Here is a 26,086-nt window from a genome sequence, read left to right as displayed (position 1 = left end):
CATCTATATCTATCTATCATCTATCTATCCATGTATCATCTATATGTATCATCTATCTATCTATCTATCTATCTATCTATCTATCTATCTATCTATCTATCTATCTATCTATCTATCTATCTATCTATCTATCTATCTATCTATCTATCTATCATCTTCTATGAATCTTTTGAATAAAATAAAAATTGAAACAAAAAGAACAAAATGGTATACATTCAAAATACGTCAAGCCTAATTAAAAACCATGAATAACGATTTTTTTTGGTCACAGGTTGCAATTCCTGAATCTGACCTGGGATTTTTTGCTCTTTCTCCTTTTCTCTCCCCCCACCCAACCAATCAAACTAGTTTTAGAAAAATGCCCCCCCCCCCCAGTCTCTATTCCTCCCCATCTTTTCCTTACCTCCTCAGATCAAGTTGAGATCAGTGAATCTCCCCAAGTTTCACTGAAGCACTTTTCTTAACCACTGAGACCAAAAAAAAAGGTCATACAAGCAGGCGCCACTCACTTAACAACCACCTCGCTTAGCAATGGGAATTCTAGGTCATAAGCGGAGGACTTCTTTCCTAAATCATATTTGATTTAGCCCTCCACTGCTTCAGGAGGGCTGCGGGTGCCAAATCGCCCCTCCTCCTCCACTGAAGGCAGCCTCCCCCACCCACCCCCGCGCAATCCTCGCCCCTCTCCAAAAAAGCGCACGTGTGGACGCGTCCCCACCCAGAAGCAGAGAGGGAGGCCGGGAGAGGAGGAGGCGTCCCCACGACCACCAAGAGCTTGCTGGGGAGAGCGAGGGGCCGCCTCTGCTCCTCGCGAGGAGGAGGAGGAGGAGGCGGAGGAGGCGGGCCAGGCTCGGGGAGGGGAAAGAGGCGGCGGCGGCGGAGGAGCAGCCGGGAGGCTCAGCTCGGGGTCCGGACCGGCCTTGCCTCGGGGGCCGAAGGGAGCTGCAGTTGGAGCGGAGCGGCCGCCGCCGCCGCGCTGCAGAAGAGCTCGCCGCTCCCACGTAGGGCTCCGGGGATGGTTGGACTCCGCTTCCCCATTTGGGGGTGGGAGGGAGAAGGAAGGAAAGGAAAGAAGGGAGGGGAAGGGAAGAAGGAAGGAAGGGAAGGAAGGAAAGGAAAGAAGGAAAGGAAAGAAGGAAGGGAAGGGAGGAAGGAAGGAAGGGAAGGAAGGAAAGGAAAGAAGAAGGAAGGAAGGAAAGAAGGAAGGGAAGGAAGGAAGGAAGGAAGGAAAGGAAGGAAGGAAAGGAAAGAAGGAAGGGGAAGGAAGGAAGGAAGGAAGGGGGAGGAAGGAAGGAAGGAAGGAAAGAAAGAAAGCAGGCAGGCAGGCAGGAGCCGGGGCGCGTCGCTGGACATCGCCCGCTCACCCTGCGCCTTCTCCATCCTGCGCTCCGGGCATCCTCCGAGCAACAGAGGAGCCGGAACGGAGGCAGGAGGCTGGGACAAGCAGCCGAGGACCCCCGGAAACCCACCCACTCACCCGTGCGCTGGATTAACCCCAGAGCGGAGGGTGTAAGCTGCGCGCCCCGGACCGTGCGCGATCTGCGCTCTCGGAGGTGCAGTCGGGGCTCCGGAGAGGGGACCGGGAGCTCTCCGTGAAAGCCCCCTTCTCTCCAACCAAGGCCTGGGCTGGGCTGAGCTGGGTTGGGTTAGGGTCGGTTCGGTTCGGGGCAGAAGCGTCCCAAGGAATCTCCGCGCTCCAATCGGGCCGGCTCGTCTTCCCGGGACACTTTGAACGGCGAGGGCATTCCAGCCCTCCTGGAAACTCAACCGCGCGGTTGCCGGGGCGCAGGAGGGTGGACGGCTGGGGGGGGGGCTTTTTACCCAGCCAGCTTTCCTGGAATGACGTGTGAATGCAACTCGGGGAGAAGAAGGCAGGTCAGGGGGGTGGAACGGAGCAGAAGAAGCGTCTTTAAAGGCTTTGGCTGATTCCAGGAGGGAGAGGGATCCTTATTTCTGGTGGAGGAGGTTGCAGGAGTGAGATGCACTATTGCTCCCAGTCCTCTCCACCCATTTCTCCTAAAGTTGGGGTTTTGGCTTTCCTTTCAGGGGTTCAAGACCCTGAAGGAGAGGGAGCCTGTCTTTGGGCAGGCAAAAACCAGCACTTCTTCCCATAAAAACCAATTTGGGAAAGGTCACCCCAACCCTTTGGGGGGAACCCACAAACTTACCAGGGGTTTGCATCTCCGTGGCAAGCAAAATGCAGAGCCTGCAATTCTCACCTGCAAAAAAAGTGAAGAGGGGTTGAATGTCAGTGTGCATTTGTGTATGTGTGTGTATTAGACCACCCCTTAGAAGCAGATGGGGGGGAGGGTCTCCAGAGGTTTGCTGGACCCCAAATCCTGGCTTGGTAGCCGTGCTAAAGATGACCACTCTTTCATTTGCTATTTCTCACCTTCGGATACTTTGGGGGAGATTCATTCTTGATTCTTTTCCTCCCTAGCTTGAGCTGAGACTGGGAAAGGTCACCCCATGAGCACTTAGGGGCGGGGGGCTTGAGTCGGACTCTTCTGGACCCCAGCTCCTCCCCTCCTAAAGCCTACCTCCGAGAAACAGGAGTATTGAGACAGCCTCCTAACCACCTTTCAAGGTAGGCCGTGCTAAAAAAAAAAAAAGAACTGGAAGTATAAGGACCGTATACATGATCTTTTAAATCCACCCTCTCCTGCCCCTTCCTCTTGGCCAAACCTGGGCATTTCGGGGTCCCTGGGCCACATCTGACCCATTAGCTACCCCAATCTGACCCACGTGAGGTCCTTTAAAGAAAATAGAAATCACGTGTAAATAAACATACGAAGATGCACGCGATACGACTTCATTTTTTAGTTTAAAAGCCAACTGCTACTTTTGTTTTTCCAATTTGCGTGCCTGCAACGCAGCCTTGTTGATTCGGCCTTCCAGACAGGCCCAGTTTGTCAGGTATCCCCTTGGGGAAATGGACTGCCCACCCCGTACCGCTTCCCATTTCTTGGCCCACCCAGGAAGAGGTGGATTTTTTGGTCAGCTTGGCGGATTTTATCTTCCCTGACCCATTATTCTTTCCGCTTTTCCTCCTCCTTCCCCCACCTTCAACCTCCCCACCTGGCCAGTCATGGTGGGTCACTTGCAGTTCCAAGGTATGGACAACACCAACAAAGAAAAGAATCGGGAAAGTTTGCTGGACAGTCCTGATTCGGGGCTGCCCCCCAGCCCGAGCCCCCCTTTCTACTCTTTGTCTCCGGGCGGAGCCGAGAACAAAGCCGCGGACAAGAATTCCTGCACAGAAATCCTGGATCAGGAGCCCGGGAGAGATGGGCCGAAAGGGAAGCAGGTAAGTTTGGCCAAATAATAATAATAATAATCTGACTTTTGACTTTCTCTGTCTGTCTGTCTGTCTGTCTGTCTGTCTGTCTGTCTGTCTGTGTGTGTGTGAGTCTGTGTGTCTGTGAATCTGACTTTGCAATTTGCCAGCAGGTAAGTTTGGCCAAATAATAATAATAATAATAATAATAATAATCTGACTTTTGACTTTCTCTGTCTGTCTGTCTGTCTGTCTGTGAGTCTGTGTGTCTGTGAATCTGACTTTGCAATTTGCCAGCAGGTAAGTTTGGCCAAATAATAATAATAATAATAATAATAATAATAATAATAATAATAATAATAATAATAATCATCATCATCATCATCTGACTTTTGACTTTGTCTGTCTGTCTGTCTGTCTGTGTGTGAGTCTGTGTGTCTGTGAATCTGACTTTGCAATTTGCCAGCCTCGTTCAAAGAAACTCCTATTTTAATTTGGATTGCTGCAATCTTTGCAAGTAATTTCTTGCCAAGGTGTGGGGCTTTGCGTGCTGTCATAGCTGAGCATGCTTTACGGGCTGAATCATTGAAACCAGGCAACTGGGAGTTCTAGTTCTGCCTTAGGCTGGTTGACTTTGGGCCAATCACCAAGAGAGGAAGAATTCTAGTCTTGCCTTAAGCATGAAAGCCAGCTGGGTGACTTTAAGTCAATCACCAGGATGACTGTGAGTTCTAGCTACCTTGGGCGTGAAAGTGGACTAGGTGACTTTGGGCCAATCACCAGGAGACTGAATTGTAATTCTATCTTAGACATGAAAATGGGCTGGGTGACTTTGGGCCAATCACCAGGAGACGGTGAGTTTTAGTCCCGCCTTAGGCATGAAAGCTACCTGGGTGACTTTGGGCCAATCACTAGGCGACTGGGAGTTCTAGTCCTGCCTTAAGCACGAAAACCAGTTGAGTAACCTTGAATCAATCTCTCTCAGCCCAACCCACTTCATAGGGTGGTTGGTGTTGTGGGCTAAAGAGCAAGAGGAAGAAGGATTAGATATGTTTGCTGCTTTGAGTTACTTATAAAAATAACGAAGGCGGGATAAAATTAATAAAAACCAATTGCAAGAAGTCCATATCATTTGCTTTTCTGGAATGAATTAGCTTGGAAACCAATACTTACAATTGGTGGAGTGTTCTGCTGGTTGAACGATCACCATTTCTCATCCAAATTGCAGGCATAGTAATGTTTCTATTTAAAAAAAAAAAAAAATTCCCAGATGTCTGGTTGCTTGACCCCTCGGCTAGTCATTAAATAGTGAAATATTTTGTCTCATTTCACACAACAAGGGTGTGGCTCAGGCCAAGATTCTGCAGGATATTATATTGGCTCTGCAAGTCTTGTTTGTGGAAAGTTTCAGGTTTCTAGTCCTCCTGGAGGACAGAGAGAGAGAGAGAGAGAGAGAGAGAGAGAGAGAAAGAGAGAGAGAGAGACCAAAGCATGAGGAAACATCTAGGTTAACCGAAACGCGCTAAGGTTGTGAAATGCTAAGGACGAAGGTGGAACGTGTTATCTCCTAAAATAATTAACTGGGCGGAGTCCCCTCGCCTGCTAAATTAATTACTAGTTAACGTGTTTTATCTCGAACCTGTAAGTTCTTCACACCCTGCTGAGGACAAGCATCCTGTGAGCTTAGCCACAGGTGGACCAAAATGTGGGTGAGGGAATATTGTCGCCTTGTTTGTCTCTGTGTGTGAGAACCAGTTGCAATTCACCACAGCCTAGCAAAGCTCAGTTCCGTGGATTTCTAAAGTAGGGAAAGAAAAAAGGGGAAAGTAAAAAAAAAAACCAGAATTTTCCAGAGTGGGAGCTTTCCTTGCTGCGGCGGTAAGATTTTTTAAAAATGAAGAGGCCCTAGATTTTTTTTTTTTTTTTAATGTGTCCTTATGGCAGATTTTTCCTTGGGAAAATTGAGGTCTTGGCAGGCGGAAACTTGCTAATCTTCCCCGCTCTAAACAAACAAAGGAGGATAGCAAATAAAACCTCCAAGTTTGCAACCTCAGGGAACCCCAGGGGCTTCGTTTCTGTAACACAGAAGCCATCCGCCGACTTGCAAAGGAGCTAGCCAAGATTCACATTAACCCAGTTTAAGGATATGTGGCCATGGTGGGGTTCAAGTCATTTAACCACCGGTTCTCTGCCCTAATGATTTCTTCCAGCAACCAGTTCACCCAACTGCTCAGAAAGTTAATAAGTGGTTCTCTTGAACTGGTGTGAACCGGATGAATCCCACCACTGATCTGTGGGATTTTTTTAATCTGTCCGGGTTGAGCATCTTTTGGGGGGAACTGTTTTCACCCCCTTTTTTTTCTTTTGGTCACGGTTGTTATAAGAGAATCCCTTGCAGTTGTGAAGTAAATCGTTGCAGTCGTTTAAGTAAATCGTTGCAGTCGGCTTCCCAGGTTGAGTTTGCATGTCGGAACCAGGCTGGGGAAGGTGGCAAATGGTAATCACGTGACCCCCCAAGTTGCGGCAACCAATGCCAAGGGCCCGAATTTGGATCACGTGACTGTGGGGATGCTGCAACGGTTGTAAGTCCGAGGACCAGCCAAAAGTCTTTTTTTTAATTATTCCAGTCCTATTGTAACTCTGAAAGTTCGCTAGCCCTCCTGCATTGATCCTTCTCTGATGGCCAAAAAAGAGAGACAAACCCAATCAATCAGTCAGAATAGAGCTAGAAGGGTCTAGAACAGTGATGGCAAATCTTTTTTGTCGTGGTGTGCCTAAAGCGCGCGTGCAACCGCACATGAGCCGCTGGCACTCGCAATGCAATGCGCCCCCCTGCCCCTCCCTGCCGGAAGTGCCCGTTTTCAGCCTCCGGAGGGCCTCGAGAGCCCAGGGGAGGCTGTTTTCGCTCTCCGGGGGGCTTGAGGGAACCTTCTGCAGACTTGGGAGGCTGAAAAAGGGCCCGTTTGGGCACTTCCAGTATTTCCGGAAGCCCATTTTTCAGCTTCCCAAGGCTGCAGAGGCTTCCCTTGAGCCTCCAGGAGGGTGAAAACAGCCTCAAACAGGCCGAAAATCAGCTGGGAGGTGTGCGCATGCGGAGTGCTGGTAAGTTTGGCTGGGGCTTGCACGCCTGCAGTAATGGCTCAGCGTGCCACTTCCGGCAGGCATGCTATTGGTTTGCCATCGGGGGTCTAGAATCAGGGGTGAGCTACTACCGGTTTTCACCAGTTCAGGCAAACTGGCAAAGGCTGGAAATGGGCCTGTTTCTGGCTTCCAGAGAGCCTCCGGAGCCCGGGGAGGGCAAAAATGCCCCCCACAGCCCATTTTTTTTTCTCCCAGGCTAGGGATTCAAATTTTTAACAATGGGTTCTGTGGGTGTAGCTTAGGTGGTGGGTGTGGCTTGGTGGTCATGTGACTGGGTGGACATGGCTTGGTGGTCATGTTATTGGCTGGGTGCAGCCAACTCAATATCACTCACATCAAGGCACGCATCTCCTCACCTGGCCTCTCATGACTGTGGGGATGCTGCAACAGTCGTAAGTGTGAAACATGGTCATAAGTCCCTTTTTTCAGGGCCATTGTAACTTTGAATGGTCACTCCACACAAGCACAGTACCAGCAAAGGAGGGGAAATAAAACTCCAGAGAAGTTCCAGAGACAGGAAGTCTAGTCCTGCCAAGAATATAATAAGGGTTAACAGAGAGGCAGTTTCTGTAAGCAACACCAGAATGTTTCCTTCCTGCCTTCCTTACAGGATTAGGCTGGGAATTTCTTCTCACAACCGGTTCTCCGAACTGCTTAGAATGTTAACAACTGGTTCTAGCGAATAGGTGCGAACTGGTAGAATCCCAAACCTGGGCCACACCCACCTAGCAACTGGGCAGAGAAATGGTTGATACATTTTTTGAAGACCGCCCCTGTCTAGAATTGATATCATGTGGATGTCCACAGAACTAAGAACTGATATACTGGAGGGGGACATAGAATCAGGTGTTTGGGCAGATCCACAATTCGGTAAAAATCCAGCCCAACCCCCCCACCCCCAGGTCAAACATAACCCTGATGCAGCTCTCCATGAAATCAAGTTTGGCCCCCCTGCTGTAGACTAAACATACCCAGTTCCTGCAAACCATTCTTAGTATGTTTTGGGTCTCCAGGCCTTTAATCCTCTCAGTTGCTCTTCCTTGCACTTTTTCCAAAATCTCAGTATCTTTCTTGTGATGTGGTGACCAAAACTGGATGCAGTATTTCAGGCGAGGCCTTACTAAGGTTTTTATAAAGCAATACTTCTCTCGATTTTAATTCTGTGCCTCTCTTAATGCAGCCTAGGACTGCGTTGGCTTTTTTGGCTGCTGCTGCTGCACACTTCTGGCTCGTGTTTAAGGGATTGTCCACTAGGACTCCAAGGTCCCCCTTACAGTCACTGTTTTTGAGCCAGGTTTCGCCTAATCTTTACTTGTACCTTTGGTTTTTCCTGCCCAGGTGTAAAACCCAGCTTTTCTCCACATTAAATGTCCTGTTGTTAGATAAGAGCCCATTGTTCAAGTCTGCCAAGATCTTTTGGGACTCTGAGCTTGTCTTCTGGGGTGTTGGCTACTCCTGCCAGCTTAGTGTCATCTGATTTGATGAGTTCCACTTCTATTCCCTCATTTAAAAGTCATTTATGAAGATACTGAAGAGTTGATTGTTCGCAGGAGAAAAAGCCAGAACAAGACAACCAAGAAAGAGATGAAAAGCTACGCCTTAACCTGGACTTGCACAAGATGCAGAGTCCCAAACTAGCTCAACTGAGGTTAAACGTGGTTAACATCTCTTCTGTAACGAGGGGACCAAAGCTGGATGCAGGATTCCAGGTGTGGTTTGTAAAATCGTGGCACGAAGGCATCCTGCCTCAAAACATTGCTCGCCTTGCACAACTTCTCCGGAGTGCCCCATTTCAGTTGCCTTGGCACCGAAGCCAAGATTCCTTAGCGTCGGATTGTTTTTATTTGGGGTTGGCTTTCTTTTTCTTTTTCTTTTTTTTTCTTTCTTCCTTTTTTTTGGCCAGGGGTACCTCTAGTTCTGGCACCCGCATCGGTTGCATTGCTAGGATTTCAAGCCTTCGTCTGTTTGTGGTTACTAAAATTGTGCCTGGCAGGCCTGCTGTAGTGCTGTATCTCTGCATTAACCCCTCAAGGGTAGCTCAGTGCCTGTGATAGAAAGATAAATCGTGTTCTTTGGGCCCACTTTAAACCAGAGATTAGAGGTGGGGGGGTGGCTTCTCTTTTTTGCTTCTGGCAACTGGAAGACCCAGAACAGAATTAAAAGTTCTGCTCATATTTTAAATTGCGTCACTGTTGTGCGATCCCCATGGTTGGGTCTCTTCTCTGCTTTGAGCTGCTAAAACCTGTCTGAATTCTCCCCGACGTTCCTATATCAGCAGGTAAGTGTAATCTCTCTCTCTCTCTCTCTCTCTCTCTCTCTCTCTCCCCACCCCCAGGGTTTAGATTAGATTAACAGAGTTGGAAGGGACTTTGTAGGTCATCTAGTCCAACCCCCACCCAAGCAGGAGACCCTACACCATTTTCTGACCAATGACAGTCCAGTCTCCTCTTGAAAGCTTCCAGCGATGAAGCTCCCACAACTTCTGAAGGCAACTTCTGTTCCATGGGTTGATTGCTCTCACAGTCAGAAAATTTCTCCCTATTTCCAGGTTGAATCTCTCTTTGTTCAGTTTTCATCCATTGTTCCTTGTCTGGCTTTCAGGTGCTTTAGAAAATAGCTTGACCCCCCATCATCCTCCCTGTGGCAGCCCCTCAAATACTGGAAGACTGCTCTCCTGTCTCCCCTGGTCCTTCTCTTCCCTAGACTAGCCAGGCCCAGTTCCTGCAACCGTTCTTCATATGCCTTAGTCTCCAGTCCCCTAATCATCCTGGTTGCTCTTCTCTGCACTCTTTCTAGAGTCTCAACATCTTTTTTATAGTGTGGTGACCAAAACTGAATGCAGTACTCTAGGTGTGGTCTCACTAAGGCTTTATAGAGTGGTACTTCCCGTGATCTTGATTGTATCCCTCTGTTAATGCAATTTAGGATTGCATTGGGGTTTTTTTTGCTGCCGCCACACACTGCTGACTCATATTTAACTGGTTGTCCACTAAGACGTAAAAAGAGTGTACTCCAGAGAGGAAGAAGTGCTGGTTCTAAAGGAAATATTAGGGAGAAAAGCTCATTACTCATTCCGCACCGAATCGGAAAGACATTCATGTCAACTTGCAAACAATGTCAAACAAGGTGCTAGTCCCTAAGAACTTTGCATATTAGATGCCTTCTATTTTTTTTCAGGAGGTCACAGCTTTTAATTCAGTGCTAATTTCTCTTATCTTTTTGCAATGAACATCATTTTGTTTGCTCATACTTCACGGTTTTATTTTCAGGGATGTCCAATTCTCTTTAGGTTGTCTGAAGTCCTTCTTTCCTACCTTTTTCGCTCCCTCCTTTTCTCTCCTTTTTTCTTCCTCCTTCCCTCCCTCCTTTCCTTCCTTCCTTCCCTCCCTCCCTCATTGTGCTTGGAAAATTGTTCTTCTCCAGGCCATTCATGGAAAAATACACCTGTGGCTCTTTAACATGCTTTCTTTCTGTTTGCACCAGGAAAATTTAGGATGATTGCCGATCCTGATTGTCGCACTGAATCAACACATTCTGCGCACACCCAAAATATGCATTGTTCTCTGTTTCGTTTGGATGCTCCCTGGAGTATGTAAACAGCCTTATGCATCTCTGGATACAGATAAAGGCTGCTATCCAGAAAATCCCCATCTGCTATTTCATAAACCTCATGCCAAAATATCATGTTGGAGTTCTTTTTTTTTTTCATGCAAATTGCCCCCCGCAGCTGGGAATACTGCAGCCTTTATGCATAACTGATTAAAGGGAGGACTTTCCAGATGTTTTAGAACAGTATTTCTCAACTTTGGCAATGTTAAAATATGTGGACTACAACTCCCAGCATTCTCCAGCCCTGAGGAATTCTAGGAGTTGAAGTCTTCCAGTTGCCAAGCTCGGAAAACAATTGACTAACCACAATCTGTTCGAAGTTCAAATGGTCACTTTGTTTGCAAGTGGAAGACTACCTGTACAACTACAATTAGTAACAGGTTAACAGAGTTGGGAGGGACCTTGTAGGTCATCTAGTCCAACCCCCTGCCCAAGCAGGAGACCCTACACCATTTCTGACAGATGGTGGTCCAGACTCTTCTTGAAAGCCTCCAGTGATGAAGCTCCCACAACTTCCGAAGGCAACTTCTGTTCCTTTGGTTGATTGTTTTCACTCTCAGAAAATTTCTCCTTGTTTCCACGTTGAATCTCTCTCTTGATCAGTTTCCATCTATTATTCCTTGTCTGGCCTTCAGGTACTTTGAAAAATAGCTTGACCCCTCCTCCTCTCTGTGGCAGCCCCTCAAATAGTGGAAGGCTGCTCTCCTATCTCCCCTGGTCCTTCTCTTCATTAGACTAGCCAGGCCCAGTTCCTGCAACCGTTCATCGTATGTTTTAGCCTCCAGTCCCCCCATCATCCTGGTTGCTCTTCTCTGCCATCTTTCTAGAGTCTCAACATCTTTTTTTATAGTGTGGTGGCCAAAACTGTATGCAGTACTCTAGGTATGGTCTCACTACGGCTTTATAGAGTGGGATTAGTGCCTCCCTTGACCTTGATTGTATCCCAGAATAAAATTTTGTGACTTTGTCAAACACCTGCCTTATGATGCCGAGCGGTTCTTGCAATACGGATGGGATTCAGAGGGGTTTATAAGGACCAGCACGTTCATGTGCATTAAGACAAGATTTGTCCCTGTTCTTCTTTTATTCCTGGCTGATTTCCTGCCTTTTCTCCCTACAGATTCCTTGTGTTTTTCTGAACTCCTATGCTTCTGAAACCAGACCTCGATTGTACCCGGTGTTTTTTGGAGAAAGCATAGAAGTCAACCCTGAGCCAGCACAGGAAATCAGGTAACATTTACAGCTTGCTCTTCTGTCTTCTTCCATCTCCTGCAAGAAAGTAAATACAATTTGCAGAATTTATGGATGGGTTTGAGGGCTGTTTTAATTGCAATTGCTTTGTGGAAATGAGGAGGGATGAGAAACGATGGCTGGACTGTGGGGCCCTTGGTGCTCTCTGAGCTTGGTGGTTTTCTTACAAATGTTTCATGACCCAGCTAGGTAACATCGTTGAGAGCAGGACTAGGAGGAGGGAGGAGAAGGGAGGGGCGGGCCTTGTCTGGTTGTTTCATGCCATATACAAGCAACAAACAATAACCCAATCAAGGAACTACCAAGAAGAAAACAACAATCCCACCAATACTGATAGGGCATGAAACATCTGCAAGAAAACCGCCAAGCTTGGAGATCGCCAGGGACCATTTAATCCTCATCCTCATCCTCCTTCCCCTCCTCCTTGCACTGATGATATTACCTAGTTGGATCATGCAAGGTCAGAGAACTCCAAGGACCCCGCAGTCCTCCTCCTCCTCCTTCCAAACACTCCTCCTTCTAACACCGATGATGTTACCTACTGGGGTAACATGAAATGTCTGCAAGAAAACCACCCAGCTCAGGGAGCACCAAGAACGCCACAGTTCGTCCCTGAGTGGCAATTATTCTCTTCCGTGGCTCGCAAGTGAAAAGAGCCCAGCTGGGAGATAAAAGGTGGGAAGCGCTTACATCTTGCATTGCGTTTATCTCTGATCGGAAGCCAAAAAATTTGGCCTTGAATTCTGTGCATCAAAATGGCCATAGAGATAAATGAGCTTGACGCTTGACGCCTCCCCGCTTAAGTCAAATTATCTCCCACGCCTAAACGTTCCCCCAAAGGAGTCGCCGCCAAAGGTGTAGGGATGGGCTGAAAATATCCCAGCCACATTTTGCAGGGCGGTGTAGCTGCTAACTCGCTGGGAACTTATCTGAAAGATAAATCTGTGAAGAGGCTGCCAACTGGGCTTTTATTATTATTACTATTATTATTATTATTATTATCATCATCATTATTATTATTGTTGTTATTATTATTATTATTATTATTTGTTGTTGTTGTTGTTGTTATTATTCCTCCCCCCCAATTGTCTCCTCCAATTGGTGTTTTCTTCACCAATTTCTCTGCAGGGCTCTGAACTGAGCTGCAAAACTCATTAAACAGATTGTGTTTCTCCTGCTCTGCTCCGGGCCAAGCCTGGTTGAGGGCGTTGGCAAATGCTAAACACCACGCCTGGCATTTAATCTTTTTATACCAGGGCTGCAGTTGCTTCAGCTACTGAGAGAGAGAGAGAGAGAGAGAGAGAGAGAGAGAGAGAGAGAGAGACAGAGAGAGAGACAGAGAGACACGGAAGCAGCAAATTGCCCACAGCCAAGACAAGAGCTGTTTTTCTTAGAGCAGAAAAGCTTGCTATTTCAGAGGTTTTGCCAAAAACTGTCAAAAGCGCCGTTGGCCAGCCTGCTAATCCTGGAATTCTCGAATTGGAAGGGGCCTTTGAGGTCATCAAGTCCAACCCATTGGTGTAGGCGAGGGCGATCAACCAATGGAACAGAAGTTGCCTTCAGAAGTTGTGGGAGCTTCATCGTTGGAAGCTTTCCAGAAGAGACTGGACTGCCCACCTGTCACAAATGGTGTAGGGTCTCCTGCTTGGGTGGGAGGGTTGGACTGGATTACCTACATGGTCCCTTCCAACTCTGTTAATCTGTTAAAAATGTCTTCTGGTTAGGGTTTAGAAATGGGTTAGTCCAATGTTTTCCAATCTTGGCAACTTTAAGATGGATGGACGTCAACTCCCAGAATGCCCCAGCCATGGGGAATTTGGGGAGTTGAAGTCCACCCTCTTCACCTCCCCAAAAGTTTGAAAGCCATGGTTGAGAAACAGTGGTTTAGACAATTTTCCAGAATATTTCTGTGGATAAACAGGATGTCATGATTCCAGCGATTGCCCTAATTAAATCATGATTTAATTTCCTCTCCCCCCGCCCATGTTTATGGCAACCGTAACACAGGCATAGGAATGCTTTACAAGTTGACATTCGGCTCCCCTCACTTCTTGAAGGTGTCCTGTAGCGAGTTGACACAGGATAGAAGACCAAGCAAAAATAACAGACCTTCAGAAGTCTTTCAGTATGCTCTGTCCCATAGTTCGACAGACCAGGTTGCCCTGATAGACCAGTCTCACCAGAAAAAAAACACATAATCTTTCCCATGGTATAACTGACAAAGCAAGGAGAGCCCGTGGCTTAGAGGTTAACACATTGACCTAATATGCAAGTAGCCCAGGTTCGAATCCCAGAAGTGTATGGCTAGCTGACGAGAGCTAAATAGCTTGAAATAGATCTATACAAGTCTCCCTTTATTTCTTTTGTCGGTAAATATCAGTTCAACACAAAAATAGTTTCTAGTGAAAGCGACTGCCTGCGAAGGCTCCTGGATCGGGTCTGAAAGGCAAAAGTGGAAGCAGTTACGCTCCGTCCCATATTTGGATAGACCAGGTTGCCCTATTGTGGTTTGCTGGCAGCAGGTATGGATGGCTGAAGTCTCAGAGAGCGAGGACTCGGACGAGGGACCTGCGTGTGAGGCAGGGATGGGGCCAGGACCATCAGGGAGTGGAAGGCTGGCTTTGGAGATGTTGGAGGCTGGCAGCAGTGATGAAGAGGTCCCCGAGGAGCCTGTGCCCAGTGCTCATGCACGCAGGGCTGCTGGAAGGAAAGAGCAGCTGCAGCAGCACGGGCGACTCGGGAGTAAGGCTGCCCCTCCCTGAGAAGATAAAAGCCAGCTGAGAAACCGCAATTCTTTGCAGAAGGCAAAGAAGTTTGATACTCGAGCCTGGTGGACGTTAGAATATCTGAGTTGGTGTTTGGAGACTCTTTGATTTATTGTTTAGGAACTTTATCTGGTATTCTTGGCAGATTTGCAAAAACTTGCCAAAGCTTTTCCTTATCGGAGCTAATTATAGTTGGAAGCAGCCTTTTATCTGTGAAGAAACAGGATTCGTAAACGAAACAGCAAAAGGTTGTGCTGGTACCTTTGTCTTGTGTTTACTCTTGTGGAACCAGGTTTGGGTCAGAACATGACCTGATAGACTGGTCTCACCGGAAAAAAACATTTAGTCCTTCAGAAAAAATGGGATTAGCTGTTCCAAGCCAGAGAAGTTTAGTCGCGTGGCCCACCTTGAGAGCAGGCAGACGACTGAAGAGACCCTCAGAAAGTTGAGTTTGGAGGGAAATTTGAGGGTTGATTCAGCGGACAAAGTTCAATGAAAAGCATTTATCCTCATCCCCAGAGGTCTCGGGGGTACTTTCCCAAAAGGCAACTGAACATCCTTGGGTATTTTTTCCTTGAAGACGTTTCGCTTCTCATCCAAGATGCTTCTTCAGTTCTAATGAATGATAGGGATCCTTCGGTTAGAATGGAAGAAGCTTCTTGGATGAGAAGTGAAACCTTTTCAAGAGGAAAAAAAAAAAACCAGAAAGGAAGTCCAGTTGACTTTTGGAAAAGCGCCTTTGGGACAACCAGGACCTGCGTGATAGAGAATCTCCGTAGACTTCACCGGGACTCTTCTAGTCAAGCTCTTCTCCAAAGCCCCAGAAGGCAGGAGAAGAAGCCATGGGTGGAAACTAATCCAGGAGAGAAGCCAACTTAGAACTAAGGAGAAATTTCCTGACAGGGAGAATGATTAACCAGTGGAACAACTTGCCTCCAGAAGCTGTGGGTGCTCCAACAGCGAAAGATTTTAAGAAGAGATTGGACAACTGTTTGTCTGAAATGGTTGCAGGGTTTCCTGCCTGAGCAGAGGGTTGAACTAGAAGACCCTCCAAGGTCCCTTCCAACTCTGTTACTCTATTCTATACTCTATAGAATAATAGAATTCTATCCTATCCTATTCTCATTTCATTTTCTATTCTATTCTATTCTCATTTCATTCTCTAATTCTCTGTTCGATTTCTATTCTATTCTGTTCTGTTCTGTTCTATTCTATTCTGCATTCTATTCTGCATTCTATTCTATTTGTATTTATTTCTATTTCTATTCTAATTAATTCTATTCTATCCCATCCCCGATTCTATTCTATTCTATTCTATTCTATTCTATTCTATTCTATTCTATTCTATTCTATTCTATTCTATTCTATTCTATTCTATTCTATTCCATTCTATTCCATTCCATTCTATTCTGCATTCTATTCTATTTGTATTTATTTCTATTTCCATTCTAATTAATTCTATCCTATCCTATCCTATCCCATCCCATCCTCTATTCTATTCTATTCTATTCTATTCTATTCTATTCTATTCTATTCTATTCTATTCTATTCTATTTGTATTTATTTCTATTCTAATTAATTCTATTCTTTCCCATCCTCTATTCTATTCTATTCTATTCTATTCTATTCTATTCTATTCTATTCTATTCTATTCTATTCTATTCTATTCTATTCTATTCTATTCTATTCTATTCTATTCTACATTCTGTTCCATATGCTATTCTATTCTCTAATCTCTTTCTGTTCCATTCCCATTCCCATTCCACTCCATTCCATTCTACCCGTTGATGGTTAGCTGTGATGAATGCTGGCTTAGATCCACCCGGATTCCCCTTTTCCTTACCCTCTCTTTCCCCTCCCCAGGTGCAATTCGGAGATCAAGTACAGCTCAGAGAAGCACTTCCGGGATGACATCTTCTACCACCCCAGGCCCACTGTCACCACCTACCGAGAGTCCGTCACGGTGGCCCCCAACTGCACTTGGCGGAACTACAAGTCTCAGCTCCTTTTCGAGCCGCGTCAGAAGCCCCTCCGGTATCAAAGCACAACCATCATTTTCCCCAAACGTGCCAAAAACATTTACCGGACCACACTCAACTACCGGCTGGGCTGCGCCAAGCGGTGGTTCGCCTCCAGTGTCCAACTCGCCTTGTGCGAGAGCAACAATGCCTACCTGACGCCTCCAGAGAACTTGTCAGGCTAGGCCATGGACAGCATAGGTCCACCTCCTGGAGACACGTCCCCTGCCTGAAGGCACCTCAGAGGGTTACAATTTCTTCCTTGTCGACTCGATTGTGGGCCACGTGAGCGTCTTTCACGCTTCAAGAACCAGTTTGGTGAGAGAGCCTCCTTTGAAGATGTAGCACTTAAATGCCACTGTTTAATCCAGAAGGCTGTCTTTAGTCATTTACTATTTAAATCTCTCTAAGTATGAGACTTTTTGGAAGATTTTCCCGTGGCTTTTAGGAGGTTTGTTTCCTTGGGGGAAAAAAAAAATATTATCCAAGAATCTCCTTGGCCAATCGAGCAATCCTCATCATTTAACGGTCCCATAATCCCTTGTAGGGTGGAGCCTGCGCAATTGAATGGAGCTGAGGGTTTACTGGCCGGATGCCCTTCCGGTCTCCAATGCAGAGTTTTGTTCGGCAGATCTATTCTCATCGTGCCCAGAGAGAGAAATACCTGCCTCTACCTGGGATTGAACTCACAGCCTCCTGATTGTGAGGTGAGAGCACCGCCTCTAGGCCGCTGCACCACTCATTGGCCAATTGAGCAAACTAAGTGTTAATTTCATCTGGAGAATATTATTGGAAAGCCTCAAGGTCACCATGATGGGATTAACATATAAGGTGGAGGAATTTAATGCGAGAATTATGCGTGAGAAACTTAGCTTTTTGGGGGGGCGGGGGGGGGAACCAACAGTTGTCTTGGACCAAATGTCTATTCCCCCCTCCCTCCCTCCCAAAAAAACCGTTCTGTGAAAAGAAGTGTTTCAAATTCCTACTTTCAAGAGTTCACTTCTCTAAAATGTCTGGGAAGGATTTTCAGAGGAGAACCGGAAGTGGATGCATGGAAACCAGAAGAAGAAACAACTTCACGTTGCCAGCCGTAAAGTAGCCAAAAGAACCGGAAGGGGGAAAAATAGTTTGCATCTCCTTGCTATTATATTTCCTGCTTTTAAAGACTGGGATCTTGAGCGTTTGGAAGGTTGCAAACATTCGCATCAGTGTTAGAAGTAGCAGAAGAGGAGAAGTTGTAAATGCTCCAACGCTGGAAGTTTTTAAGAAGAGACTGGACAACCATCTGTCTGAAGTGGTGTAGGGTTTCCTGCCTAAGCAGGGGGTTGGACTAGAAGACCTCCACGACCTCTTTCAACTCTTGTTATTCTATTCTAGATACTGATTTGATCTTCCTCGAGATGCTTTAAAACAACCCCAAACGAGAGCTTTAGAAAGGAGATGAAATCCAAATGAATCTGTTGGGGTGATCTGGAAGTCAAGACTGTTGGAGAAATTGTTAACCATGAATGACCTTAAAATAACTGCCTTGGTGAATGGATGGACGATGCAGTTTTAAATTTTCATTTTGTGGGGTATTTAAGACTGGAGCAATGGAAAAAGAAGAGAAATTAGACACTTGGGTTGTTGACGGAGGATTGAGATTGCAGAGAGGCCTCCGTTTCCCACAAACGGTTCAGGAAATAAATCATGGTGGATAAGTCCTTGACTTACGGCCACAGTTGGGAGCAGAATCCCCATTGCTAAGCAATGTTAAGTGTGCCTGATTTACGACCTTTGTGCCATGGTCGTTAAGCGAACCCAGCTTCCTCCCTTGACTTTTGCTTGTCGGAAAGCAAAGCTAGGGAGGTGGCAAACATCGATCCCCTGATCCGGGACACTGCAACCAGGGCGGTCGTAAGCGCGAGGACCGTTCACGAGTCACTTTTGTAGCTCTGAATGGCCTTTTCAACTGTTTTTCAGCCCATTGGGGTTCCTTTGGTCACCCCACCCCAAACTAAATGACAGAATCATGCCACCTTAGAGATTGGGAGAGAGATCTTGGGCTCTTAGTGGACAACCAGTTAAATATGAGCCAGCAGTGTGCAACAGCAGCCAAAAAAAGCCAAATTGCATTAACAGAGGGATACAATCAAGATCAAGTGAGGTACTAATACCACTCTATAAAGCCTTAGTAAGACCACACCTAGAATCCTGCATCCAGTTTTGGTCACCACACTATAAAAAAGAGGTTGAGACTCTAGAAAGAGTGTAGAGAAGAGCAACCAGGATAATGAGGGGATTGGAGACTAAAACAAACCATGAACGGTTGCAGGAACTGGGGTTGGCTAGTCTAGGGAAGAGAAGGACCAGGGGAGACAGGGGAGCAGTCTTCCAATATTTGAGGGGCTGCCCCAGAGAGGATGAGGGGGTCAAGCTATTTTCCAAAGCCCCCGAAGGCCAGACAAGGAATAATGGATGGAAAGTGAACAAGGAGAGAGATTCAACCTGGAAATAAGGAGAAATTTTCTGACAACTAGAACTATCAACCCATGGAACAGAAGTTGCCTTCGGAAGTTGTGGGAGCTTCATCCCTGGAGGCTTTCATGAAGAGACTGGGCTGTCATCTGTCAGAAATGGTGTGGGGTCTCCTGCTTGGGTGTGGGGGGTTGGACTCGATGACCTACAAGGTCCCTTCCAATTCTGTTATTCTATATTCAACGGAGCAACTTGCCTTCGGAAGTTGTGGGAGCGTCATCGTTAGAAGCTTTCAAGAAGAGACTGGACTGCCATCTGTCAGAAAGGGTGTAAGGTCTCCTGCTTGGGTGGGGAATTGGACCAGAAATACCTACGAAGTCCCTTCCAACTCTGTCAATCTAACTTAAACATAAAACAGTGCCCCCAAATTAATTTAAACCAAGCCACAGGTCTTTGCATTCAAAATTTGCATTCTTTGAAGGGCGGTGGAAAACGACGCCAATACAAACAGGAGGTTTCCCAGGATAGGATTGCAGCTTTTTGGGGAGTGGGGGGGTGGGGAGAAGAAATAAAATAATCCTTCAGCTGCGGTGGGTTGCTTTTTGAAAACCTAGCTGACATGATTGGGAAAATCCAAGCAACGAACATTTTGGCAGGGCTCTCTGCCAAAGGAGCTGAACTTCTCCGGGATCTCTTTTTCCTCCCTTGCATTCCTTCTCTTCCGTTTCTCACAAGGAGCGAGCCTGCTCAAGCCCGACACCCTCGGCCAGGTGGTTTAGATTAGGCCTCCCCACATGCAAAATATCCAAGCAGAAAAGATGGCAAAGCTGTTGCAGCGGGCTGGAGAGAGCGCACAAGGGGCGGCTGTTTCCCTCCCAAATGCTGGTTTCTGCACCCCGTTGCATCGTTCCAAGGCCGGCTTTGAGTGGAGGGGTTTTTTTTTTCTCTCTTGGGCCGACGCAACTTGGTTGGACGTAGCTCAAAACCTTACAATTCAGGAGCTCAGAGGGGAGATTTGGGGTGTGTGGAGCTGAAGGGGCTTTTTTTGGAGCTGTAGAATAGGAATAGGAATAGGAATAGGAAAAGAATAGAATAGAATAGAATAGAATAGAGTAGAATAGAGTAGAGTAGAGTAGAGTAGAGTAGAGTAGAGTAGAGTAGAGTAGAGTAGAGTAGAGTAGAGTAGAGTAGAGTAGAGTAGAGTAGAGTACAATAGAATAGAAAATATGAAATGGAATTAGAATAGAATAGAATAGAATAGAAAATATGGAATGGAATTTAGAATAGAATAGAATAGAATAGAATAGAATTCAATTTTTCATTGGCCAAGTGTGATTGGACACACAAGGAATTCATCTTTGGTGCAGAACTCTCAGTGTACAAAAAGAAAAAATAAAATTCATTCATCCAGTATCATAAGATACAACACTTAGTCAGAGGTTACTAATAAGCATCAAATCATACTAGGAAACAAAACAATATAAATTGTAAAGATACAAGCAACATGGTTATAGTCATAAGTGGGAAGAGATAGGTACTAGGAAGGATGAGAAGAAGAATGGCAATACAGTCTTATAATAATTAAAATCATTTGATAGTGTTGAGGGAATTAGTTGTTTAGCAGAGGGATGGCATTTGGGGAAAGACTGTCTAATTCACCCCGAAATTAGTGCCTAGTTGTTCTGGTGTGCAGGGCTCTATAGCGTTGTTTTGAGGGAAAGAGTTGAAACAGTTTATGTCCGGGATGTGAGGGGTCTGTAAATATTTTCACAGCCCTCTTTTTGACTCGTGCAGGATACAGGTCCTCCATGGAAGGCAGGTTGGTAGCAAGTAGAAAGTAGGCTGAGGCTACTAGCTTACTTTCTACAGCTACCAGTCCAACATCTCTGTTGCTAAGTGAAACATCGGTTTAAATGAATTTTTCCCCGTTTTGTCACCTTTGTCACTTTCTTGTTAAGTGAATCACTGCAGTGGTTAATTTAGCAATCCGGTGATGAAGTGAATCTGGTTTCCTTTTGGATTTTGCTGGGTGTGAAGGTCACAAAAGAAGATCCCATGGATTCTGGCATGCTGCAAACCGTCATAAATGGGGACCAGTTGTCAAGCATCTGAATTTTGATCCTGCGACTGACGAGGATGTTGTAATGGCTGTAGGTGTGAAAAACGGTCGTACATCCCTTTTTTTCAGCCCCATCATAACTTCGGTCACTAAAGGAACAGTTGTAAGTTGAGGACTTGCCGCCCACTTGCTGAAGGCAAGGATTCCTGTAGAGAAAAAAAAAAAATCAGACAATGGCGCTGGTGAATTCCTGCTTGAGTGGTTTTTGCTCAAGCCTTTGGATATGTTTGTTGCTTGGATTGTCCCAATCTTGTCAACTAGGTTTGTTCTGATCACGGCTTATGGAAACACTAACAAACACATGTTAGTCCCAAAACCCTTTTTTCCTTATTTCAATGGCTGTGAATTTTAGTCATTCACAGCTCGTAGAGTCTGAAATAGTTTGTAAATAGTCCTGTGGAAGTCTGCCCTTCGGGATAAGTCCGATAAGCACGCACCTTTATCTTCCTTGAAAGGCTTCCAACGACTAAATGTCCAATTAATTAAATGAGGTCAAACGGAACACAAATTCAACACCGAGCTTCAGGTTTTAAACCGACCAGTATGAAGTTGCTTCCTGCAAAGATTCCTGTCCTTTTGCTCCTCCTTTATGTCTTATGGGAGGGCCAATCACCTCCAAGCCTTACTCCCAAGTCGCCTCTTTTGTCTTAACTGTTCTTGGCGTCTGGCAGCTCTGCGGAAGCGCACACTGGGAACAGGTTCCCCTTGTTCCTCTGGCTCGCTGCTGCCACACCACTCCCCGATGGCCCTGGCCCCATCTCTGTATCAGACGAAGGACCCTTGTTCGAGTTCTCCCCAGACTCCCGGATGTTCTTCCCCACTGTCCAACTCTGCTGCCATCTGTGCAGGCTGCTGACGGACCACAACAAGGTTCTCAAAAAGCAACTTCACTGCAGCTGAAGGATGATTTTATTTCTCCACCCCCAACCCCCCCCTCGCAATCTGATCCTGGGAAACTTCCCATTTGTATCTTGTATCGGCATGTTTTTCCACCACCTTTCAAATAATGCTAATTTTGAACACAAAGACCCGTGGCTTGGTTTAAATTCTTGTGGGGGGCACTGTTTTAAGCCTTTAAGGTGGCGTCATTCTGTTATTTAGTTTGGGGGTGACCACATGGGGACTCCGATGGGCTCCAAGATGGTTGAAAAGGCCATTTAGAGTTGCCAGAAATATCAAATAATAATCACATTAGTTATGAAGCTATGATGTCTTTCGTGGCGTCCATGTACAAAACAAGGTCCCAGCACTTGGATGCATCAAACTTAAGATGTTTTATGGATATTTTAAGCAAAGCTCTCCCAGAAGAAGGCCTAACAGCTGGTTAGTAGGTTTTCAACCAGGTTGCATCTGATGAAACACCAAATTGTTGATTAGATTCCAATCTAGGTTAGACCACAGTTGTGTCTTTCAGACATAAAGGATGAATCATAAATGATTCTTTGCATCTTCTGCTACTATCTCAAATCGTAGCAACAGGTTGGTTTTCTTTTAATCCCAAGCCAACATTTCCAAAATGCTCTGGTTTGCATGCTGTTTGGACCTTCTGTTTTGGACGTTCAACCTTGTCGTAGTAAAGGTGTATTACGTCCGAACGATTTGCGGCTCTGGAAAGACTTTTAGGTTCATCCAGCATCGTTGTAATGTTTAGAAAGTTGAAGTTAAAATGTGAGCGTATGAACCGGGTGCTGAAAGCTGATTGGGTGGTCAAGGTGTGGGATGAAAGAGAATAAAAGGACTTGGGATTTTAGGTCTGCAATTATGACTTCATAGCTCTGCTGTTCCTGAACGCTACCGAAAGTATTTTTGCTGTTTTATATATTACAATAAAGCAGTGTTTTTCAAATTGGACAACTTTGAAGAGGTCCGGACGTCAACTCCCAGAATTCCCCTGCCAGCAAAGAATTCTGGGAGTTGAAGTCCATCCCTCTTCAAAGTTTCCCAGTTTGATAAACATGGGGATAAAGGTATTTTGCGGTTCCTTTTTATTTTTCTATCTCTATAAATGTATATATTCCTCCTGTCGCATAATGCCTTCCTGTCCGACTAACAGAAATAATTTAAGGATTGTCAAAAGATGTTTATAAACACCTATCTAGCTTAATAAAACAAGGAACAGATCTCAATTTTGGACAGCTCGGTTATGATTTCATGAATACACAACGACACCTTTAATCGTGTCCAGATGGAAGTAATATATTAACGAATTCGAATTACCTCTGAAAATGCTCATTGAGGTGATCCCTTGAGGTTCATTTGGGGAATAGTCTGTGAGTCTTGTAGCCAGACTATGTTTGATTTAGGTCTTACTTTCACCCTCCCTGAAGCGAGAAAAGTGTGGGAGGGAAGAAAAACAGAAGCTTGGAAATGCAAGGGGCAAATTTCTAAATTTGCCAAGTTGTACCAAGCGATGGGGTTTTTTGGGGGGGAGGATTATTCAGGAAGTCTCTCCTCTTGGAGATACATTTATCTATTCTTCTTGGGAGCAAAACAATCCGACGATCTGGAATTTGCAAAGCTTTCCCTTCGTGAAACTTGTAAAAATAAGACCTCGACAGCCACCACAGGCAGCTCAAGATGCCCGGTGGAAACCTGCCCATTAAGCCATTTAATAAATATGCTTCTGACCTATTTTGAGGGTCTGAATCCATAGGATTTGGGTTACAAGGAAAACAAACCCAGCGTATCCTGCGGGAAACCTGAATAGCAGCTTTCCCTCATTCCCTTCTCATCTAAGCAACATCAAAGCCAGGTTAAAAATAGCTTAGTCTTCAAGAAATCCACGCTGGAAAAAAAAAAAAAATTCAGAGTCATTCCCCAGCCCATCTCTGTGCCTGAAAGAGGTTCCACCATTGTCCTGAATCCCACAGGATTAAAATTGGTGTAAATATTTAGGGCGTGAGACTGTTTGAATATTTGAATTGAGTAGGTCTAGTTTAAGGAATTGGGAATGTCTAGTCTAGAGAAAACAAGGACCGTGTGTATGTGTGTGTGTGTGTGACATGATAGCGGTGTTCCAATATTTGAGTGGCTTCCACAAAGTAGAGGGGTTTAAGCTATTCTCCAAAGCAATGGTTGCCAACCAGTGGGCTGGGGACCACTGGTGGTCCGTGATAAAATTTTGGTGGACCATGGTCCACAGAGAAATGTCACCCCCAAAACAAAGCAATTAATCTAGGCTGTGCTACCCACATGGCCCGCGGGAACACAATGCTTGTGTCACTTGCATTGTGAACAACATGAGGTGGTGAGGGGAGGGGGGGAAAGGATGCAGTGGGGGAACTTGTTCCACTCGCCTCGTCTGGCCACCAGGCCGCTTCTTTCCACTTCTTTCTTCTGCTTTGGGCTGCACGCAAGGAAAGCAGCAAAAGTCTTTCTTTCCCTCCCCCAAACTCCGCCAGAAAGGAGTCTTTGGGACCCTGCAAGGCCTCCTGCTCCAAGAGGCTGTGCTGGCACGACAAGTCTCAAAAAAGACTCATTTCTGGAGGAATTTGGGGGAGAGAAAGAAAGACTTCTGCTGCTTCTGCTGCTTTCCTTGCACGAAGCCAAAAGTCTATCTCTTTCTTCCCTCCTGAGAACGGAGCTGGAGATGGTATCCTGCTATCTCAAATAAAGAATGATCGATCAATAGGAAAACAGGGTAGGGAATTTTCCTGCAGAATTTTTTGGGGGGATTTTCCCAGGGTCTCTGGTCCACGGGATTTAAAAGTATGAGTTTGGTGGTCCCTGAGGTCCAAAAGGTTGGTGACCCCTGCTCCAAAGCACCTGAAGGCAGGACAAGAAGCAACGGATGGAAACTATTCAAGAATCTAATCGAGGAGCGAAGGAACCTAGAACTAAGGAGGAATTTCCTAGGAGTGTAAACAATTAACCAGTGAATGGCTTTCCTCCAGAAATTGTGGGCACTCCATCACTGGAGGTTTTTAAAAAGAGACTGGACAGCTATTTGTCCTTAATAGTATAGGGTCTCCTGTTGAGCAATGGGTTGGACTAGAAGACCTCCAAGGTCCCTTCCAACTCTATTATTCTGTTACTGCAAGCTGGGGTGAAGCAGACCGAGTTATGCAAAATGATTACGCTGTATTTCATGCTGGATAAATTGAAAAGATGATTAATTCAGGCTATAACATCCAGAACAAAACAATCCCAGAAAAACTTTTTGACTTTTGTGTGTGTAGCACCCACCTTCTCTGGGAGATGATAGAAAGCCTTGATACTTTCTGCAAATTTGGTTTTCTATTGTGGGAACAGCCAAACCATTTGATCTCCCGATCGAGATTAAGAGACAATAAAAAAGAGGAATTAAATTAAAATTCCACAAAGCAGAATGTTTTACTCTTCAAATCTCATTGCATCCACTTGATCGGTTCCTTGGGCCTTTCTAAGTTTCAAAATCCTGGCCAGAATTTGGCCGTATTAGACACCGTAGAAATGTTATGACTTTTTGGATTGTTATGACTGTTAGGCTTTTATTTATTTTATTTTGTGGGAGGACATGTGCAATTCCGACAAATAGCAGCAGAAACAGCCGAGCTAAATTTGGGAGTCACTGCAGACTTGGATATAAATCCAATTCGGAACTAACTCCTCCTCCCCTTGGGCTTCCCGGCAAGATCTGAAACATTTTTCTTTAAACTTCATAAATGAGACCACATGTTGCTGTATTAAATATCCGATGGCTGGTCCTTGTAGCTTGCTGCAGGTTGCTGGGTTTTAACCTTGAAAAGGGGAAAGGCGGCCCTTGAATTGAATTACAGCCTCCGCCGCCCCAGCGGTTGGGGGCTGGGTTGAGTTAAGGGAGCGACCTTTCATTTAAGATCAGAGAGAGATCAAATGAGGAGTGACTTGGTGGTCTCAGTTTGGAGGTTGCTGATGAATATGCAATGCAGGATGGGTTGTGTTTGCAATTAGGGGAGGAGGAGGAGGAGGAGGAGGAGGAGGAGGAGGAGGAGGAGAATGAAAATGAGAAGAAGAGAAAGGAGGAGGAAAGGAGGAGATGGAGAAGAAGTGAAGGAGAGATGGAAAAGGTGAAGAAGTCAAAGAAAAGGAAGAGAAGAGGAAGAGGAATAGAAGAGGAGGAGGAGGAGAGGAGGAGATGGAGAAGAGAGGAGGGAGAGGGATGGAAAAGGTGAAATGTAGAAGAAAAGGAAGGGGAGAAGAGGAAGAAGCAGTCAGGAGGAGGAAGAAGAAGGAGGGAGGAAGGAGGAGGAAGGAGGAGGAAGAGGAGAAGAAGAAGAAGAAGAAGAAGAAGAAGAAGAAGAAGAAGAAGAAGAAGAAGAAGAAGAAGAAGAAGAAGAAGAGGAGGAGGAGGAGGAGGAGGAGGAGGAGGAGGAGGAGGAGGAGGAGGAGGAGGAGAGGAAGAAGAAGAAGAAGAAGAAGAAGAAGAAGAAGAGGATGAGGAGGAGGAGGAGGAGGAGGAGGAGAGGAAGAGGAAGAGGAAGAGGAAGAG

At 45.8% G+C, this 26,086-nt stretch overlaps 1 protein-coding gene across 1 annotated transcript; it reads left to right on the top strand.

Annotated features, from left to right (window-relative positions):
* The first annotated feature begins 854 nt into the window (after positions 1-854).
* On the top strand, positions 855-17,002 carry RFLNA (refilin A). The gene is made up of 5 exons (XM_026717055.2): positions 855-1,001; positions 2,441-2,587; positions 3,087-3,307; positions 11,148-11,257; positions 15,907-17,002. Exons 3-5 carry the CDS (start codon positions 3,089-3,091, stop codon positions 16,244-16,246), a joined length of 669 nt encoding a protein of 222 aa, XP_026572840.1. The 5' UTR covers positions 855-1,001; positions 2,441-2,587; positions 3,087-3,088; the 3' UTR covers positions 16,247-17,002.
* Positions 17,003-26,086: the final 9,084 nt, after the last annotated feature.

The sequence above is a fragment of the Pseudonaja textilis genome, chromosome 15 (genome assembly GCF_049901715.1).
Source record: "Pseudonaja textilis isolate UNSWEBS1 chromosome 15, rPseTex1.2, whole genome shotgun sequence".
Classification (NCBI taxonomy): Eukaryota; Metazoa; Chordata; class Lepidosauria; order Squamata; family Elapidae; genus Pseudonaja; species Pseudonaja textilis.
Note: the sequence above shows the minus strand (reverse complement) of the source record. Positions and strands in the feature narration are given on the sequence as shown.

Bases quoted from the DNA above. Each gene is read 5' to 3' on its own strand.
- RFLNA (XM_026717055.2), top strand. From the start codon at position 3,089: ATGGTGGGTCACTTGCAGTTCCAAGGTATGGACAACACCAACAAAGAA. The intron at 3,308-11,147 runs GTAAGTTTGGCC...TTCTCCCTACAG, and splicing joins ATGGGCCGAAAGGGAAGCAG to ATTCCTTGTGTTTTTCTGAA. The intron at 11,258-15,906 runs GTAACATTTACA...TCCCCTCCCCAG, and splicing joins GAGCCAGCACAGGAAATCAG to GTGCAATTCGGAGATCAAGT.